Here is a 21435-nt window from a genome sequence, read left to right on the forward strand (position 1 = left end):
ATATTTTTTAAGATCTCCGATAAATTTTAATATAGTTACGTAAAATATAAGAAACGTACAAAAATAAAATCCTTTAACTTATCTATATGATAAATATAATCCGTCCTAATATGTAGTTTATTTTACATTTAAACAGCACTAATAAATGTTTTTTTTTTACGAATGGAAACATATGCATAGCTTTAAAAAGTTTTTAGTTGTATTTGTTGTAACCGGAACCTTTTTAAATAAGTTAGTTCTTATTTGACGTCTCGAACAATTTAACACAACTCTGATTAGTTTAAACACCAATTAACAGGGTCTATTTCTAAGATATTTGTATCTATCATTTATATAAATTTATGAACGTATAGGTTTATAAATACAGAATTAGTTATACTGGAATAAATCATCGAATATACAAGAAAAATTACAATTATGTATAAACATTTGAAAGAAAGCCAGTATCTATAATTCAATGTATATCAGTTGTATTTTTAATAAATTAATATAAATAAGTTTTTTTAAAATACTAAAATTGTTGTAAATTAGTACACTTAAAATTTAATGTATAGTTTTTATCACCTTGAAAGTACAGATAATGTATAAAATAAACGTTCACCAAAATAATCACAACAAAAGTTAATCCGTCAACTAAACCACTTTCCATATCCCCCAACACAGTTCTTACCACCATGAGCCTTGAAAAAATTAAACACTATATTTCAAAGTATCACAATTTACGACACTCCTGTCCTACACATAATAATAACATATCAAAGCGAGTGCATACTAGCATCTGTATCGCTTTCCACATTACCTAGCAACAGGCTAGACTCGCAAGGGGCAGAGTCCTCAGAGGTTTTGGGAGGCAATAGTCACAGCTCGATGGGAGCCGCGCCCTTCCAAGTCACGCCCGCCCTTAGTAAGTGGTAAAGTCGTAATACACACCATATGCAAAGACACTGGAAAGAAATATGAAGAATTAATCTCAGTACCAAATCATCACTGATACCATAACATACTATGTTTAATCCGAGGGTACATAGGAATTATCAAATTGAGTACTAATATATAAATCGTTAAATTAAGTATACTATAATACCCCACTATACATCATGTAAGCAATGGGCAATATAATAACATTTAATTTTAACTAGACCTAAAGTCTAGTGATCATCAGACATTATTATCTAGTGACATCAGATATCACTCTAAGTGATATCAACAAGATTTGCAAAACAAATTACATTTTATAATTATTTATATTTTTGGTAACAGCCCTTCATCGAAGACCACATGTTCGCTTACCAGTTAACGTTATCTTGATGAAGCGCTTCCCTACTGTTTGAAAAAATAAATAAATGAATGAAAAGAAAATAGCATCCACCGCCTTAATACTTACATTCAACAATATCCTCGGTATCAAAAACGATATTTCTGCTTTACACATAGCGTCGAATTGCTGAAACAATATTTTATAATTACACTTTCATTGATAAAATAATTTATTATCGTGCCCTAATGGAACGCCTAGAGCTAAATATATAAAATACACAATGAGGAATTGTTCCAGCTTTTTTCCTATTTTGAAATCTTTATCCTGTTACTTATGTTTCGTTAATTTTGATAAATGAAATATTATCGCAATTCTAGTTTTAATTACAAAACTATGAATGCAATATTAGAAAAAAATGACCTTTCAATTGTCATACATTGAATTTATTTGTCTTATCATTAAACATTAAAAACAAGCGCAAGTATAAATATTTTCAAATTGAATGATATTCTAAAAGAAAACAATTCCAAATTCTTTGAAGAATTGTATTTTGCAAACAAAATAAATACTTTATTCATCAAGACTGCTTTACGCCAACATTCGGTAATTGTATCCAGGATATCTCGCTATAACATTTTTCTTCCATTACGTAAACCAGTCAAAGAAATTCAGTCAATTGCTCATAGAACCTTCTCATGTTACTGTTACAATATTTAAAAAGCCGGAATACTCTGAGTATGTTGATTTAAAAGTATAGTCATATTATAGGACATCGGATGAACCACGATTAAGTTGTTAGATATTAGAATCTAATCTAATGATAAGGAAAGTGATATTTTTCATGCTTATGTAGTAGACATACTATATGAGTGTTACTTATGAGACTATGCAATTTCTATGGCACGCCCTGCCTACTGCTGCAAACTGCTAAGACAGATTTAGCAATATGAGGTGTATTTAAAATTTAAAAAATTGGGGGAGAGGGTACTTTTGATTGCAATATGTATTTATCAGAGGTTAGGTTATTTGTAAAGTTTAAAAGAAATAAAATATAAATAATAAATAATTTACATAACATTAAACTCATTTAATTCGTGAACCACACCTACGCTTGCGTGATGTTTTATTCACAGCGTACAGCCAGCGCTTATCAACTAATGGAACTTAATTATTGTGGTCATAATATGAAACAAACACATAATGGCTCTTTGTAGTATATGCGTGTAATATATTGTCTAATATCATTTTAAAATATGGTTTATTATATACTTTATGGTATTGAAATGCTTAGCTAAGGTGGGTTTTGTGTTTTAAAGATAAGATTAGTTACATCATGGAACAGGACATGAAATTCGATTACCTGTAGAGTTTCCAGAACAGGCTATTAATTTCGTCAACCAGTATTCACACTCCAAAAACTGGATATTAAATAAAACCAGGCAAGCTAGGCAATACTATAGGCAAATCACATCAACTCTTTAACTGACTGGCAGAGAGAGACGTGTTTTGCTTATGCCGCCCCCCGATGCAACCCACTTTCCGATTTAGGCTACGCTTGTTTCGGTGAAGGGATTCCGCTAGCGTGATTGGGGATGAATTCTGAACTATACAAAACCTTCACTGACACTTGACGGATCAGATTGGTGTTTAGACGGTAGCAAAATATTTCAGTGGGCGTTCGACATAACAACTTCGGACCCTTCCCTTGAAGGTCGTGGAAATGCGCAAATACATTCTCCACGTTAATAAAAAAAGTAATTAGTAATTTCTAGAAGGGATTAAACATATAATTAAGACTATAGTAAGTCAAACACTAGGATATTATGTAAAACTTAACCACTAACCGCTCAGGTATCATATTTAACACATAGATGATTGTAAATATATTATATAAAATTTCATGTTCATTCATTTTAAAGAAAGAAAGAAAGATCAATTTATTTTAACACACACAAACACACATACATACATAAAAATAGAAAAAATTAAAAGAAAAAAAAAATCAATGTAAAAAAAAAACATAATCAGGGAATGAAAACAAAAATAGATAAATTAATCTAAATTACGTGTGGTTGCATGCGCCAAAAAAGGATGCCACTCAGTATATTTGAGGCAGAACACCTCAACACTGATTTTCAATGATACCCTTCCGACATCTGGATTTCCAGCCACTTCACAAATTTTAAAATGCATATACTTTACAAAAAATATAAAGAAATCAATTAATATTATAAGTCTATAAATTAAATTTCAAATATTATGAACATAAAGTAGCCTAGACACATCGTAAATTAGCATATTACACAGTAATCCTAGCTAGTAGATCTAGTGATATATTACTGGGTGTTAATGATGCTGCAGATATCGAAATGGCGTGTTATATGAGACTGATTAAGTAGGCTATATTTCAGTCCTTTGCTGAATCATACTGGTCAAGCCTAATGAGCCATTATATCTATGGATATGGGTTACGAGGATTTTCACATTATATTTAGCTTACATATATCGTTATGCTGTATGGCTTAGTTACAATAGAACGTTGAAATTGTATTTATTGCAGTTTTATGAATATTATACGTGAGTTTAATCAGGCTGATTTAACTTCATTTATAGCATTAGCACAGCAACATTTTCTGTCTATTCTGAAATATAAATAATGAAATTCTACGTCCAGTGGTCACGATAAGTTAAAGCACATCCAAAATATGGTAAGCTATATGCAACATATTATACATAAAAGGTTTCTTCCTTACATAAATATGAACAAAGTAATGAATTAGCGAACCGAATTAAAAATTTCTAAACAACAGGAAAAACATTACACAAACTGTATAATTTTATTATGTTCTCTAGTTATCCTAAAATGTGGCAAAGTCTACATAACATAAACATACTCGTTCTACATACAGATCGTGTGGTAAAGCTAATAAACACAGACATTATAGTCGTGGTGAATAGCTTTGAAATTCTGGTTGCCGAAATATGTGTTATGGTTTACACGTACTCAGTCCCTGGAGCTTACACAAAGTTGAAAGAAAGATTAAAGACGTAAAGGATTTTATTCATCCGACGTTATATCACGCTTAGTAAGCTAAAAACGTATGTATAGTCTATTGAAATGTTAATAAGAGTTGCGTTTCTCATATCAATGAACTGGGCGTTATAATACCAAAAGAAATTACAAAAAATGTTGTGGAAATCATCGTTTATATGCTTAATATACTGTATTATTACACAAGATGCATATTAATTATCGATTAATAATTGAATGACCAAATCAAACATCCACCTCATATTTCGTATCACTATTGCAATTTTAGGTTACAAATGGCGTAGCGCGCTTGTAGCATTTTTTTATGTCTCCACAAAAACCGTATCGGCAACGAAACTAATAAGAAAGTTTGTAATCCCTAAAGTATCGCTCTATCAAGCTTGTCGACTTTTTAACTGTAAACTCAAAACTTTTCAACGGATTTTAAACGCGATTTATTCATTATATTATTAACCCGACGTTTCGAACACTTTACAGCGAGCGTGGTCACGTGGTCACGCTAATAATATAGTGAATAAATCGCGTTTAAAATCCGTTGAAAAGTTTTTAATTTCTAAATGTATAATACCCGCGTAAAACCAAACACAAGAAAATACTAACTGTAAACTAGTACATAATGAGAATGAAAGTAAACATTGATTTATATTTAATCTAAGTTTTTGGAAAGGAAAGGTGGGCACTTTTTTATGGCACATACGTTATGACTAGTATCATTGATACGGCTGATACGGCGATAGCTATGTCCCTGAGTGTTGTATAAACAAGTTGGAGACATAAACATCGCATTGCTCAGTGGAGTGGAGCGGCCGCTCTCGTTATAATCATCCCCTTATAACCTTTATGGCGAATGGAGTCTGACCTATAAACGTGATCATGAACTTGTGCCCATTACGTCAGTCTGGCACGTGATTGCTCTTATAGACACTTATAATATTAAACAATAAAAACCTAATGCATGTTTTTATAAAATTCTCAACCATTTTAGTATTCCAAAATGGGTGGAGACTTCCCACCAATACTAGTAACTTAATAAAACATGTTTATTAATAGCCAGTAAATCGCTGCTATGTCATATGTCGCACATAAACATTCACACGAAATAGGAAAGGATAATAAACATTAAATAGGATGGAACCAAAATGTTTCTTAAGAGAGAAGGCTTTTAGAAACGTTATCATACATTAATCTCAGTAAAACACAGGATAATAGCCATTATTTATCTTAGACACAAAAGAAATAACTAGGCTCAATGTTGGAATAGATTACACCTAGTAACAATAAAATAAATCTTCAATCACATATAGGTCAAGATGCCAAGAAACTAGCCTTGGCGAAGGAAATAATTACGACAATTATGTACCGTAGGACCTTCGAAGTTTCAACACAATGACTTAAGAAATTATGTCTGTGTTTTTAATAATAAATTTACTCATACGCGTGAAGGTCATTGCGATACATGTGTCACGCTGCTCACGGTCAAACCATTGTTACAGTTGCATATTAATTAACATTAATAGATTATCACGCTTAGAGTTTTCTAAGAAATAGACTTATGTATAACAGCTGTAACATGTAATGTAAATTATCTTTTTCACTATTAGGTCTAGCGTATCTCTGAAGAACGCTATCGCCGTAATATCGGCTCATAAAAATTTTTGGTTCATGGCATCACGATACTTAAAATTCCACCACATCCTTTATATTGATCGACCTTTAAGAATAAGGGCTAACCTTATAATAAGGTTGTACTGTTTTTTATTTTCCAGTACAAAACTTTTACCAAAACCACAGAATATTTAAGTTTATTTTTGCCTCTCGTCAGCGCTTGGGACTTTAAAGAAAACTTTGTTTAATACTTTGATGACAGTATTTCCTTGAAATTGATTTAACTTGAATATACAAATATTAATATCTTGTACGTATGCTCAAAATATAAGATAATAATTGGTCTGTGCAAAACGGTCACGAATACGTTCATTTAATATAGAACTATATTCATTCTTATTAATCGGTAAACCGGCCAAGGGCGTTGCAATCGTACTGAGTATCATCTCAGTTTGCTCAGCCTGTTTAAGGTAATTTTATCGGTAACTTCAGCTCCGCTGGTGGGTTGGACAGTTTTAACTTTGTCAGATTATAGTACACCAACATTTTTTTAAAGTTAGATAGGTCCACCATGCCTTAAAAAAACATAATTGTGCAACTTTTAGTCCTGAAGAAGAGATTAACGAAATTTTCTGCTGGCTTGAAAACAATAAAAGGGTAACCTTTTTACCCTTTAGGTATGGTATCCAAAACTGAATGTATGAACACATTTTATATCAAAATATATCGTAGCAATTAGAAAACAATCATGCTAGTTTACTTACTTTATTGACGTGATCTCTTAAAATATTTGAATATACCATGGCCATCGCTTCTAACGCCATAAACGTCATGCATCCCACCACCCAAGGGACCAAGAATGCAACGTTTTCCTGCAAATATATTGTATAAGTACTAAGGAATAATAATCATAAACATTTTATATTCAAATCGTAGAATAAAAACTGCAATAACAAAATATACGTTACTCGTTTCTCTTACTTTTAAAATTAAAACTATAGTTTTACAGACTTTAAAGTATTTGCTTGTTCTAACTTATACATTTTTAACACGCTTTTATTGATTTCACCTGTATGTTTGTTTGTAACTAACCCCTTCGCTTTTAACACACTTTAAACGGACGTTTGCAGTATTAGCAAATAGTAATAGGAAAATATAAAACGTAACGCATTATCTTAGTAAAATTTGTTAGCACCGTAACTTACTTTGTAAATACCATAAAACAGAAATATGCTCAGTACAATCATGAACATTTGCGTTCCTATTATAGCGAAGTATGCTATCTGTACACCTGAAACAAAGAAAATATATATCAGTGTATGTAAGTGTCAGAAATAATCGAGATAAAACGTAAACATTACTTCTTTAACAGAAGCTGTTTGCAACTTTTGTTTCAGCATGTTGAAATGCCGACTTCTTATGTATCAAATTTTGCATTGAATGCATACATTTTCTTATATCTTAATTGCTTCTTCGCAGTATAACATTAAAGATGATGTTTATATAAAATTACTTATCTAAGAACAAAAATCGTATAAGACATTATTTATTATCAAAGTGACTGCGTAGTTAAGTTGAAAATTTTAAATTGTTTATAAACTGTGTCTGCATATAGTATAACAACACAAGCCTCTCCAAGAGTAAACAGATGTCTAGATGGATGTGGGGCTGAAACTAACCAAACGACCACCCGCGGTTCGCCACAGAGTAAATAACCCAGGGTGAAGTTATCGTGATTAACGTACGAAAATACACGGTGTATTAGAGGACAAATGAAGTAATCAATAATTGTCTATTGCCACTGTATAAAACTTATACAACAAACATAAATAAGTTATGGTTCTAAAAATCAACTGCGTAGGAATAAAGTGAAGGGAATTTTTTTTAAGATTTAGAATTTCGTTATTTCAGAAATCTGATTCATGTCGGAATTGATTTCGAGATAATACTCGAATAATCAATACATAGGTTTTCATCAAAATATCTTTGCAAATATATTCTTTAGTAGTTTAACAATAGAAATAATTGGACCATAAGGCGGGAAGGCGGGATTAAAAATTCAAATCGCCTCTCCAGTCGACTTTGACTAAGCCAAAAATTCTGAAACTCTTCCGCGCAGTAAAACGTTCGTGTATAGATTGTTCCAAATACATCCTAAAATAAAGTTACCGTAAGTCGATTAAAAACAAGATCTTATATAAATAATATTCTCCAAGAAATTGAAGGTTGGTTGTCATAACTAGACTAAATCGAAATTGGACCATATATACCTCCCATATGGTACCAGCTATGATATAAAAAAGAATCATAAAATTCAGTTTATCCAGTAAAAAATTATGAGGTAACAAACAAAAAATACAGTCGAATTGATAGCCTCCTCCTTTCTTTGAAGGCGGTTAAAATAAAAAGCACTTAAATGCTATATATATCAGCCAGTTTCACATTACCTAATTCCCGTTTTCAATTCAATTGCCTTGTGTAAATCCGAAAAAGCCGCTCAGAAAGTACAATATTTACAACCGCTTGGATCTAATTTATGCGACGAATGTCTTGGGCCCGAATAAAGTGACACCATTTACGAAGCGAATTGTTTCATTTATATATCCCACGCATTTTATTGTATGTGTAATTTAAACAGAATAACCCACTCAGCCTTGAGCCTAGTCTTAAGATTTTAGCATCAAAAAACCCTTTGATATTCATCTAACTTGTAAAAACCGCTCATATGAAGCTAAATCTCTTCAAACTTTCAAGTACTTTACATTGTTAGTTGAGCAAGATTTACTTAGCTCTCTGAAAATAAGCATCATCAAAGGGCTGAATCTTAGGTCGATTGTTAGATCGATTGCTAACCAAAATTATGTAGGTTCTACAAAGAGATGAATTTAATTTTCGCGACAAACCTTTAATGTAACTTACGTAAATGTAATTATAAACATTTTTAATCTTTGAACTTTCATTGAATCTAGCCGATGATCAGGTAAGTCTTGAATCTTTATATATATAACTAGCTGCACCCGGCAAACGCTGTTCTGCCTTACTCTTATCGTTTAGGGGTATGAAAAATAGATGTTAGCCGATTCTCAGACCTACCCAATATGCTTACCAAATTTCAGAGGAATCGGTCAAGCCGTTTCGGAGGAGTATGGCAACGAAAACTGTGACACGAGAATTTTATATATTAGATATAACTTCAATGGTGACTGATTGACTGACTGAATTAGTGATCTATCAAAACACAGCCAAAACCACTGGACGGATCGCGCTGATATTTGACATGCAGATAGATGCTACGTCATGCAAGCGTCCGCTAAGAAATGATTTTGGGAAATTCCACCCCCAAGGGGGTAAAATAGGAGATGAAAGTTTGTACTATGAAAATTTATTAAGCTGGTAATAATTATTTATAAGCCTATAATAAAAAATAATTACAATAATTAATTGTTCTATGTTTTATACATCTTTTGTTGAAATGTCTCTATGCTTCTCCATAAGCAACTCCCTGTATAATAAACTCCTTCTTCCTGTTCTCATTGACTTCTTTAGTTTTTTCTATTGTGTAAAGCACAAATCAATCAAAATTTTATTTTAAGCGGATTCAAATAAATAATGATAGTACAATTTTTAAAGAAATAAAATATCATTCTCGATTTATTGTCACTACCGAGGCATTTGCGGTCGCGAGTCGTCCCGTTCGGCGATCAATTTCAACAAAGCCGACAATAGAGATCCTATATAATCCTGCAATAAACCTACAAATACTATGGGTCCCAGCTCGTGTACAATTTACATTAATTTGGTAACCTTACTTGAAATTCAAAAGAGATTCCGACGGGAGACTTGAATAATACAACAATATTTCGTGTAATGTAAACAATGGAAAGTGGTTGTTAGTGGGAGAGAAAATGCTGTAGTTACAACTTACAACGAACAAATGTTTAGGAAAGTGATAACGTATTACGTTGGTACAGCTGTTTGTGAATGTTTTTTAGTAGACTTAAAGGAAATTTGTTTTTTTTTTTTAGGTAGATCATGATGAAAAACTTATGTTATCTTTATTCTTTCATACATAAGACTATTTTTGTTTTAACTAATAGCTAATTGACAAACAGTATATAAAAGTAAAGTACAAATAAATTACTATTTTATATGTTTCTTTTTAAACAAAACATTATTTCTAATTATCTTTGTTCTATGAACAACCAGTGATGCGAAAAATAATTTTCAACTTTCGAGACTTACTGATTGCCAATCTCGCGCAAATTATATGCTTTAAAATTAACATTTTCATCCCGAAATCACGATTTAATTTATTTTTATCACCCATTTTTTTCATCTCATTCGTTATTTTAATAACTCCTGAATCTCAATTATGATATAAAGTTATAGTATATTAAATAAATGTTTAAATTTAAATTTAATTTAAAAATAATACCTCTAGACTGCGACTCAAGAACTTAAACAATTTTTAAGATAGAATGTCATAAATATAAATATAAGAACAACAAACATTAATCTTAAATTAGTTCATGGACCTACCATCGTATCGAAATGAAAATTAACAGAGATGCTCACATTATCTTTGAAACAAATGAAATCTCCGAGCAGGCATAAAAATGAGTGTGACATTTTCAAAGATAAAAACATAGACAGCGTTTTCAACCGAAAAGTTTGCGGCAGAAAATTATGATTAGAAAAGTTATAAGCCAATGTAATCTAACTTTGATTGAGTATAATTACAGAGAACAAAATAATATGTTCGCGGAATAACTTTCGGCTAATGTAACCAACCATCTGCGATATAAAACAAGCCGCGATATAAAATTTATCACATTACATTGTAACGTTTATGAAGTTAAAAGTTTGAGTTAATTTTCAGTTATTAGCTGAGAAGAATCATCTTTTCCACATCTACTTTCAATTTATTTTTGGTTGCTTGCGCCGATAAAATTAGGAACAGTGATAGCTTGAGACCCGAAAAAGGACATAGGTTATTTTATATCCCAGAAATCCCACGGGAACGAAAACTATAGGAAGAAAAACTCGAGAACGTAAACATTTTACTGCGCGGGCGATTCTACGGGTGGGAAGCTAGAATTAGCATATCATACAAAGTCGTCTAGTAATGCATAGATTATATTATATACTATTTTTCTTTGTTTACGTGATCAAATCTATTTATTAAGTCGCAGTGAAGTCTAGACAAGTGCATGTAATACGGTAGGTATCATGTATAGCAACAGTAAATTTTTTAACAATGAATGCAACATATCAATCTTATCCAAGATTACAATCCAACCTACTAACACATTCGACATTTCATCGATTAAACTATATTGTAACTAGCTGTTTCACGCGGTTTCTACCACATACGAACATGATATTATACACTTCGCCTATAAATGGACTATCTAACACAGAACTAAAAACAACTTTTCAAATCGGACCAATTAATCCTGAGATTAGCACGCTCAAGCAACAAACTCTTAAGCTTATCTTATTAGTACAGAAAAGAAATATAGCGAAATAAAAGCAGCAACAACTGCAGCAAACTACTCCACTGCTCTAATTAAAAATATCCGGAAACATTATTCATTGGCACAATAACTCATGGACAATTGTGGAACATCGATCTGCAGCTCTCGAGGGAAATAATTACTTAAGCCGCGGATATAAATAACTTGACGCACTCGCTCTTGATGTGGATCAAGCAGGGTTAATACTAGCCCAGTTTTATTTCGCCGCTTTATGTGTGATGATTTAGTAAACATGACTGTAAGTAATTGGGTGTGTACTGGTGAGCGCGTCTTGGTTGCAAACTTTATGTAACTGAAATTTTGTTTTTTCTGTCATCAAACTGAATAAGCTTGTTATTGTTTTGAATAGAAAACAGGTTACGCGAAACGAAGAATGACTCCGAACATTGTAATTGTGTCAATAATATAAAACAACAGCAGTCCTGGTAACTTCAAGTCACTGTGCAACCATTCGCCATGCAAATTTACTTCCTTTATTTCACACCTAACAAGCATTGTCTTCGAGGTGAAAAGAACTCTGTATTGTTCTCCTAAAATTCCGTATAATCGTGTATTTTCTTTTTAACTTCCTACTACACAACGCCATGAGTGAAATGTTAGAAAATCTCAACATATGCTTTTTATATTACACTAAATTACATTCTTCGTTACAAATTTATTATAAATGATTAGATTTGTTGTATATGTTTCATAAAGAATAAATAATAATAAACAACTTACCATAATAAACATCATCCAATTCTTTATACCTCTTCGCATTTACTCCTATTCTCCAGCTGTACAGAAGCACCACCAATATAGATATATTCTGTAACAAAAATCGCAATATTTTTTATTACATTTCCACCTTTTATCATAAATTTTATTACATTGAGCAATGTAATTCAATTATCTCATATAATAAACGATTCGAATACCAAGTTTTATTTATATATTCCATAATCTTCAAATATGAAATGATAATTTATTCGTTAAACAATTTTATCGTAGTAGGTAAATAATAGTTTAATTATTCACAAGTGATTAAAATAATCCCGATCTTAATTACGAGTTCAACCTTCGCCCTTATTTAAATACGCTAAGCTAGACAAATTAATTAATTCGATACAAAACTCAATTTCCAATGAATAACTCTTGAGTGTCCCTCAAAATATTATTAATTTGAACGTAACTCAATTTGCTGATTATTTATTTATGCAACGTTTATAATTTAATTATGGATATAAAGTACTTACGCATATTCGATATATTGTACTTAATACTATGAGACTATAAAAGTTTATAATAATGTTTGTTTCTGTTTTTATGTGTTGTATGGGGAATTTTAAAGAGAAGGTTATGCTTGTTGTATGTGTCGGCCCTAGCTGATTTGTTGTAAAATAAGTATTAGGTAGTTTTAGAGGCTAGAGAGAAATATTATATATAATATCATTCTCATGGGAATCTTCTTTAACTACTCAGGTGAACCCGCGGGTGAAAAGCTTGTATGATAAGATATTGCTTCATAAGCGCAACTCAATATAAGAATGGAACATACTTATAAAGAAGTTTTTTACTAAGCAATATCTTATTATAAACTAACTATATAATACACAATCTATAAAAATTAAATGACATCACATTTGTCCTTAAAATATATACATAGATATTCACCCTCATTCTATAGATTATGACAGTTTTAAACTTAAACGAAGTTATAGTATATTATGTGGGTTCATGCCGAATTAACAGCTTCTTGTTGATGTCCTGTTAAGATTATCTGTTAGTTCAAAAATCGGGAACTCTCTCAGCAAGTTGTCAAAGTGGCTCTTTTTTATGTCGCAGCGGCATATCTCCAGGAACAATGACAAAAAGTGTATGGCTTCGTTGAAATCCGTTCAATAAATCCTACAATCGAGGCGATAGCTTCAAAAGCCTTTTAAGCCTTCAGCTGTTTTTAAATAGCTTTCTAGGAGCGTAGATTCTGCGTTTGCCACAAAATAAATAAAAAGACGATCGGATCACCTCAATTTTTGCTCTTTTACTAATTTTGCTATGGACTAGGACTATAGTCTAATACATAATTATTACTTATACTTATTTGCTATTTTACAAAATCTTAGCAAAAGTAAACTTGTAGGAATAAAAGTTTTATTTTTAAAACAGCTGTTATATATAAGTTCTCAGAAATCCCAATCGACTCGAATATGTACGTATTTCGAAATTTATTTGATCACTAGCTTTTCGCCCGCGGCTTCGCCCGCGTATAATTCCTTTATATCGCGCGACATGGTAAGGAGTATTTTCTTCCCATTAAAAAGTATGGTTTGTTATTTCCCACGTTTAGCTCCATCTTGATACCAAGTTTCATCAAAATCGGTTTGACAATAACGAACTTTCATACAAACTTTCATCCCCTCTTTCAACCCTTTCTACCCTTTTTTCGCGATAAAAAGTATCCTATGTCCTTTCCCAAGTTCAGTTGTATCTTCATACCAAATTTTATCAAAATCCGTTCAGTGGTTTAGGCGTGAAAGCGTAACAGACAGACAGACAGACAGAGTTACTTTCGCATTTATAATATTAGTAGGGATTAGTAGGGATTTTATTATTACGTAAATAATCACCAAATATACTCGCAGCCAATTTTATAAATACTACGCTTTATTTTAAAAGTTAACAACAAATCATATGAACTTCGATTATTTAAAATTAAAATTTATATTACAACTTCAAAAAGCGATTTGTTAATTTTCTAACGTTCAGATCCAATTCACAAAACATTTTCCAATCGAGAACAAATTACAAAAATAATTTCGTATCAGCTTATCCTGTGCTCTCGGATTTATATAAATTTATATATTAAGATTCTGGCGTTTAAATATTCTAATACTTTAAAGCTAAAGAGTTTGTTTGTTTTTTTTTTTTGGTTGAACGCGCTATTGTCAGGGATAGCTGGTCCGATGTGAAAAATTCATTTTGTGTTAGATGGCCCATTTATTGAAGAAGGCTAATGGCTATGTAACATCAGGTACTATTTATTTTGGAAATCCTTATAATAATGGTGTTTAGGTGATACTATCTGAGACATAATTATACATATTTAGATTGGGACTAACTGACGGCTTTTAGTTTTGAAGAAGTGCGAGACACTGGTTTCTAACCATTTGTTTAATGTGCTCACACCAGGGAAAAACCACACCCCCACAGAAAACTGGCGTGAAATAGTAGCATGGTACTGTGTTTCGTACGACGAGGTCGCCGGAGGCTCGTTTCCTTTTCCTCACCCTTCCATACCAGTTAATAATTTTCTGAACCCCTTCCACTTAAAAGCGAGCAGTGCATTCGCTGTGACCGCTTGTCATCGGGCAAACAAACTACTATGGCATAGAAAAAGAACTTTTAGGTGAAACAGGCTTTACGACCCGGTGCTGCTGCAGTCTTGCTGACTGATTCTTGGTAATGCGATCTGATTAAGCGGCTTAACCACCTTCACAAGAATATGTCTATCGAGTGTGAAATCTAATCAATTATGAGTGAATTATGCCTTGATAGCTAATACCCCATCAAAAAAAGCCATCACTACAGACAATAATTTCCACGTTATATTATGTGACCAAATTAGTTTATAACCGGTCATACAGTTTGTTAAAACATTTTCGTCAGTACACCAGTGTACCAATTCAGTATATCTTATTTGACCATTCTGTTTACTGTAACTTTGTTATTTATCAACTTTAAATAATAACCAGTAGGTGAATTATAAGTCACATGTCCTAAATCACCACTATATAGGATAATTATATGTATATGATTCTAGGTGCTGTATTCCTGTCCCGAGATAAATTTTTTGCTTTCGAACAGGATTTCTTAGAATTATTTGCTTAGGTGCTTTGATGGTTTTTTTTCGTACGAATACTGCGAAGACGGTCAAATTTATTTATGTTACAAACAAGGGAGATTTCCTTGTATCTATGAAAAGCTCGGTACGCATTATATATTCGACCAATACTTAGCGGAGGGAGGATTCCAAATCATTCATTTTTCAATCACATTTCTCGTAGTCTATTACAACAATTCACTTCTCTTTAGAACCCCACTCAATTATAATATCACAAAAATTATTAACACACATGTCGAAAGAGGATGAATAATATTCATATCATAAGAATGACATATTCCACATTCAAATTTAACATAAGGTTTTTTTTTCTGTAACTGTGTAAATAGCCAGTATAATATTAAATAAATAAACATAAAAAATAAATCGTTTGGTATAAGTTAATTACGTATAATTGCTACCGAACCAGGTTCATATTGTTATTTACCATATCTAAAACGTATTTCCTATTTAAAACTTATCTACGTTTGTTCATCTAAGTTTACTCGTTAGATTCACCTCGTGTTATCCGCCAACCCTATAGCATAAATCTCGTGTACGAAACTTTTGTTTTTATTTTGACCTCAATTCTTCTTGGCATTATGCAAAGTTTGGTTCCCAAAATACCAAAAGTTTTATTCAATTACTTTGTTTTTGTTTATGAATGAACATAATGGATGTTAAAACCTCTTGCGGTATTTTCCTAATGCACATAATTCTAAAAGTTCTAGAAATGTTGGAATAAATAAGAAATCGTATATTTTGAAATATTCGTTGAATAACTTGATCTTCAATGTATGAGTACTATGTATTTTTCTATCTTGACCTGTAATAAAAAAAATAATAAATCCAAGCCTTAACCACTCCATTATTAAATTTTACCGGGTTTTTTTGAATTGATGCTTATTGATCCATTAAAATATTTTCAACAAAGGTTATTTGTTAATAAGTTTACTAAATAATTATGTTATTAATATAGTAATTTTATTTTGATTGTGTTCCTTTTTTTAATGTGACATAATATCCTACCCCACCTCTAATATAGTTTCATTCTTAACAATACTTCTATAAGCAGTCTAATACTTTTCACAGAACTCAGTTCTTATTAAGATTGTAACTTTGATAAAAAATGCTATAAAATATGAACCTATACTGAATATAACTCACTATATTCTTCCGTATAAAATGTAATGGACGCCAAGTCTGAGAGCAAAATATTTGATAAAGTAAAGACTTTAGCGAAACTTTCCGTCGCCCCAAGCCTCTAAGCGATTTATGATATTGGGGAATATGTTATGATAAATTAATACCGATAGAACAGACATTTTAAACTATTTTTATTAGACTTTTAAAACTTAAATGGTAAAGTGTATTCTGAAACAACTTTAACGCAATGGCTTTCAGAATAAATTAAATTATGATACATAGAAATGTATAGTGAACACACTATTGAGTTCTTTATAAAGTGATTTTTATTAAACTACAATTCGCCTCGTTCACTTGATTGCTTTTTTTGCTCTTTGTTGCTTTATCTATATATATACCAACAGCTGATAATTCGTATTCATTGATTAAAAGTGTCAAACTACTGGTATTTACTGATAGAAGTTTTTTTTATATAAGACTGATAGCTTTGTATCAAAACCGAAAACCAGGTCCTATTAATTAGTCATACAAGTCTTTGTAAATTTAACTTAATTTCTTGACTCTTTTAAGAGTACTATTTAGTAAAAGTTATTTACTCACCAAAGTATACAAAGCGCTCGCATACGCAGCGTGTTTCACATGCAATGTGCGACAGCATGACAACGATGTGTCTTGCTCGTGCGCTGTCCACGCTTTCATCTGAAAATAATAAAAACGTGCTATTTTAATCTGCCTCTTATTTCAAATTCAAATACAAGCGTTGTTTCTTCACATGGATTACTAATTACTAGACGCTCGTCCCGGTTCCGCTCGGATATCAAGATTCCTTTTAACCTAAGGGAGCTTTTAATCAGAATAAAAAGTGCCCTATCACCCAAGTCAGCTTACACCCTGTCTGTATACCAAGTAGTTTCAGAGTGATTGACGGATAAACATTATAACAAGCAACCTTTCACAATTAGTGCGATGTGACTATTTAACATCTATTACGTCACAAAATGACGTGAAATCGATCCTATTCTTAGTTGCGTCGCAATATTTCTTACCTGTTACCTAATCGTGGTTTCCAAAAAATTAATAACCAGCTCTAACTAATGTGTCACTGCGTTTTCTTATTTTTTTTTAGAACATGATTTCATCTCTGAAATATAGACAATTTTAAATATTCATATCACACTAACAGACAGCCTACACTTAATTCCACGCTCAAAAATAAATTGCTCAAAATACAAAACCTGTTTAATAATTTCTCCTAAAATCTTACGAACAACAAGTAAGTGTATCCCTATATATTTAATATTAGCAAAGAATCCTCTCCTATTTATACGAAACAAAATACCCCTATTTGTATTTCATAAACTAAATTCATAAAATTATGAGAAAATTCCATGCAAATCCTCGGGCCTTAATATTTCTTATTTCGTGACAATGGAAATTTAACCCAACGATCCCTACCGTTTATTAAACAACCCGCGTGGATGACACCGCGAACAAACGCAAATATACAATGAATTTTGATGCCTTTGATGCCGTTGCCTTGACGTTTAATTTCGTTTTAGTGTTATTGTGCGGTACCCACTATTGTATGAAGCCCTTAATTTTTTATAAGGTGGCAAACTCGCAGCTAAATTTCTATATCCTGGCGACATTACTGTTATGACTACATACTCGTATAAAATGCTATGTTGCAGATACTAAATGTTTAATCTCTTGGTTCTCAATAACATACGAGTATTATGTAAAAATTATGTAGATTTTAAAATATATTGACTATATATAAGTTTAGATTTTTTTAATACATCTTATTATAATACACCTTACATCAATATTAAGCCACAGAAATTGTAAAAATAATTCAAAATATAATCTTATCATGTGATTTTTCATGATGAACTCTGAATTTTTTTACAGACTTAAAATTGGACTGAATCATATATCCAGATAAGTCAAATTGATACCTAATTATTAATATAAAATAAAAATAGAAAAAAATAGAACTGTGCCGATTGTAATATTTTTTTTATATATATTTTTAATAATTATATTGTAATATATATTATATTATAATATTTTCAATAATTATATTGTAAATAACTTATTATGAGTTTATTATTATGTCAAAATTTCGTGCAGATTTAAATTATCTGATTAGACTCAACTTATACGCTGCAACCGACGACAATAGAAGCGTACTATGGTATAACCCTAAAAGGTAAATAAAATTTTTAGATAATAAATATTTTATTATAAAAATGAATGATAATGTGTTGCGATATTTTTCAAAAGAACAATTGAATTGAGAAGATTTAAAACTTGTTTCTCTTCATCCTATGCATTTTTTACGATACCTACAGAAAAGCTAATATACTTTCATAGTACTAGTATATGTGTGTACTTTTAGACGTGGAAATGTTCATTCAATTGTGTTTAATTAATTTTTTGTTACAAGGACACAAACTCATCTACCATATGAATTAGATTTGCTAAAAGTAACGACAAACGTTTTTGTACATTCTAATTAATTAGTTCGGTAATTCGAAAAGCGCTTCTAGCGAAAGACTTGATGAATAAATATTTGATCAAGATTCTCATCTAAAATTCACTGATTTAATAATAATAGAGTAAATAATTTCTCTCAAAGGAAATTGATCTCTTTCTATTACAAAATCTTGAACCGCGGAAAGAATAAAATCACAAGAATCATCTTTCATCTCACGTTTTCTAATAAAAAGTAAGTAATATTACAACGTCGAGAAGCTGTGACTCGCAGTAGGTATAAAAGCTAGAATATTTTTTTAAGGATATGGTTCTAAATAAGAATTTTGTTTAATAATTAAATAATACATTTTTTATTCTCTTCTTTTTACTGCATCTTATATAATATTGTATAATTTGGTATGTCAAATTACACTTATATATGTGAAATCGTAACGCCCGTAAATATTATAGCATTAAGCATTTTTTTTTTTTGTATATTGCAACATTACACATTGCGTTGTTCTTGTCTTGCCCGAAATGACAAGAGTTTCGATTAGCCCAGTCTAAGATCAATTAAACTTCACCATGTAAATAATTTAATAGCAATCAATAGAAACATATTTAAAAAAATGTTTACGATACAGTAATGTTAAATTTTATTAAAATATTCCAAAATACCACTTTATCGACTCAATCTCCATTTAACTATTGGCTACCAATTCCACGCCTCGGTAAAATATTTTCAATAATTTAAAAAGGTAAGGAAATCATAGTACATACCCACTCTAAAACTTTATTAATAAATCTCTTAATTGGCAAAGTTAAATCTTTACCCCATAAATACAGCCAAATCAGATTATTAAAAAAGTTTTTGTATTTGACACCAAGAATTTAACCTTCAAATCGTTTGGACAGCAATCTATGTTATTAAATGTTCCCTCTATTAATTGTAATTAATTAATTATCTCTTCGTCGTTACTAATTAGTGATCTCTATAATTTTCTTTATATTCTCATTATTGTTTTTATATTTATTATTACTTCTACGTAACTCCATTTACTTGATTAGATGAATGGATTAATAATAAAAAAAACATAAACTGAATGATTAAGATTTGAATTTTCTGATGCGAATGCTACTTCCCTATACAATAAACTAATTAAAAATATTGCATTCCACGCTCAAACTTAGTTTACTTAAACACAAAATATGTAAGTACTTCATCTATCCCCTATCAACTATTGCTTTAGAAAAATTATTTTGTATTATACCGCTTTTCCATTGAAAAATCGGATGTTTTCAAAACAAAAAAAAAATAACAATAAGCAGATAACATTGCATATTATAACTTAAATTACCTTTGCTTTGATGACACAAGAATCTTCAAAACAGATTGCATACTAATAATTTATCACGTACTATGTTTTGATATCGTAAATATACGCCAACGGATCGCGGAGTGACGCGCTCTCCTTATGACGGTGCCTCGTATACTGAAGTCCGAAGGGTGAATTCTGAAACTACTAAGTATGAAAGCTGAGTTGCTAAGCTTCTATGGAAAGTTTGCATAGCTCTATCACCCACTATAATATCGTTACGGTATTTGCATACTGTAACGCTTCTACACTTGAGTAATAAAATTGGTCTAGTAGAAACCGATTTTATTAACACGCTTTTAGGTCAAGTAGTCATATTAAATATATTTTATGTAGAAACTTTTTACATATATCATGTTCAAGTATTGACCGCCTCCTTGGTACAGTGGTTAACGCGTGAGCGTAGAACCGAGGGGTCCTGGATTCAATTCCCGGTGGGGACGCACAAAAAAAAAATGTCTCGGTCTGGCAGGACACAGAAGGTTGATCACCTACTTGTCCGTAAAGAAAATCGATCAGTGAAACAGATGTACATCATCTGCCCCATACCCCACTAGGGGACACGGGACTTCACTTAATGTTCAAGTATAATAGGGATTATTAAAGTGATAACCAAAAGTATTTTAATATCCTCATCATGATTTATTTTTTACTTTTTTTTTCTTATTTTTTTTTACACATTTTAGGTGTACAAGAAATGTAACTACATTATGAAGATTGCAAACGTATCTTTCAATTTGTTAAGCAAATATTTTGCGATGTCACGATTCTCGCGGGAGGTGAGTAAACAAACCGTTACCTACTTTACCTTAATATGCGATATTTTTATTTGCTTATTTATACATCACTTGTAGGGGAGTAATAGAACATACCATAACGTCTCTTCTGAAAAATATATTATCACAATGTTATGACATCATCCTACTTATGTATGTGGCAGTCGAGCACGCTTCGGCACGAATTGGGCCAGCTCACACCGGGGAAGTACCACACCCCCACAGAAGACCGGCGTGAAATAGCATTCTGCTGTGTATCGTTCAGTGAGTGGGGGACCCGGATGAACATATCCTTTTCCTTCTCCTTCCCAGTCCTTTCCTTTATTCCTCTCGCCGATCCTTTCTTAA

The 21435-nt window shown here is 31.4% G+C and overlaps 1 protein-coding gene across 1 annotated transcript; it reads right to left on the minus strand.

Annotated features, from left to right (window-relative positions):
- Positions 1–206: 206 nt before the first annotated feature.
- On the minus strand, positions 207–20432 carry LOC119833493. The gene is made up of 7 exons (XM_038357515.1): positions 20294–20432; positions 17058–17156; positions 12173–12260; positions 7121–7206; positions 6680–6787; positions 1385–1444; positions 207–944 (listed from the first exon to the last, which is right to left on the minus strand). Exons 2-7 carry the CDS (start codon positions 17154–17156, stop codon positions 858–860), a joined length of 528 nt encoding a protein of 175 aa, XP_038213443.1. The 5' UTR covers positions 20294–20432; the 3' UTR covers positions 207–857.
- Positions 20433–21435: the final 1003 nt, after the last annotated feature.

This window comes from Zerene cesonia, chromosome 17 (genome assembly GCF_012273895.1).
Source record: "Zerene cesonia ecotype Mississippi chromosome 17, Zerene_cesonia_1.1, whole genome shotgun sequence".
Classification (NCBI taxonomy): domain Eukaryota; kingdom Metazoa; phylum Arthropoda; class Insecta; order Lepidoptera; family Pieridae; genus Zerene; species Zerene cesonia.

Excerpts from the sequence above, each read along its gene's own strand:
- LOC119833493 (XM_038357515.1), bottom strand. The coding sequence starts at position 17,156 with ATGAAAGCGTGGACAGCGCACGAGCAAGACACATCGTTGTCATGCTGT. Across the intron at positions 7,207-12,172 it reads ATTGGATGATGTTTATTATG|GTGTACAGATAGCATACTTC; the intron begins GTAAGTTGTTTA and ends TCTTTGTTTCAG. Across the intron at positions 6,788-7,120 it reads TGTTTTATGGTATTTACAAA|GAAAACGTTGCATTCTTGGT; the intron begins GTAAGTTACGGT and ends ATATATTTGCAG.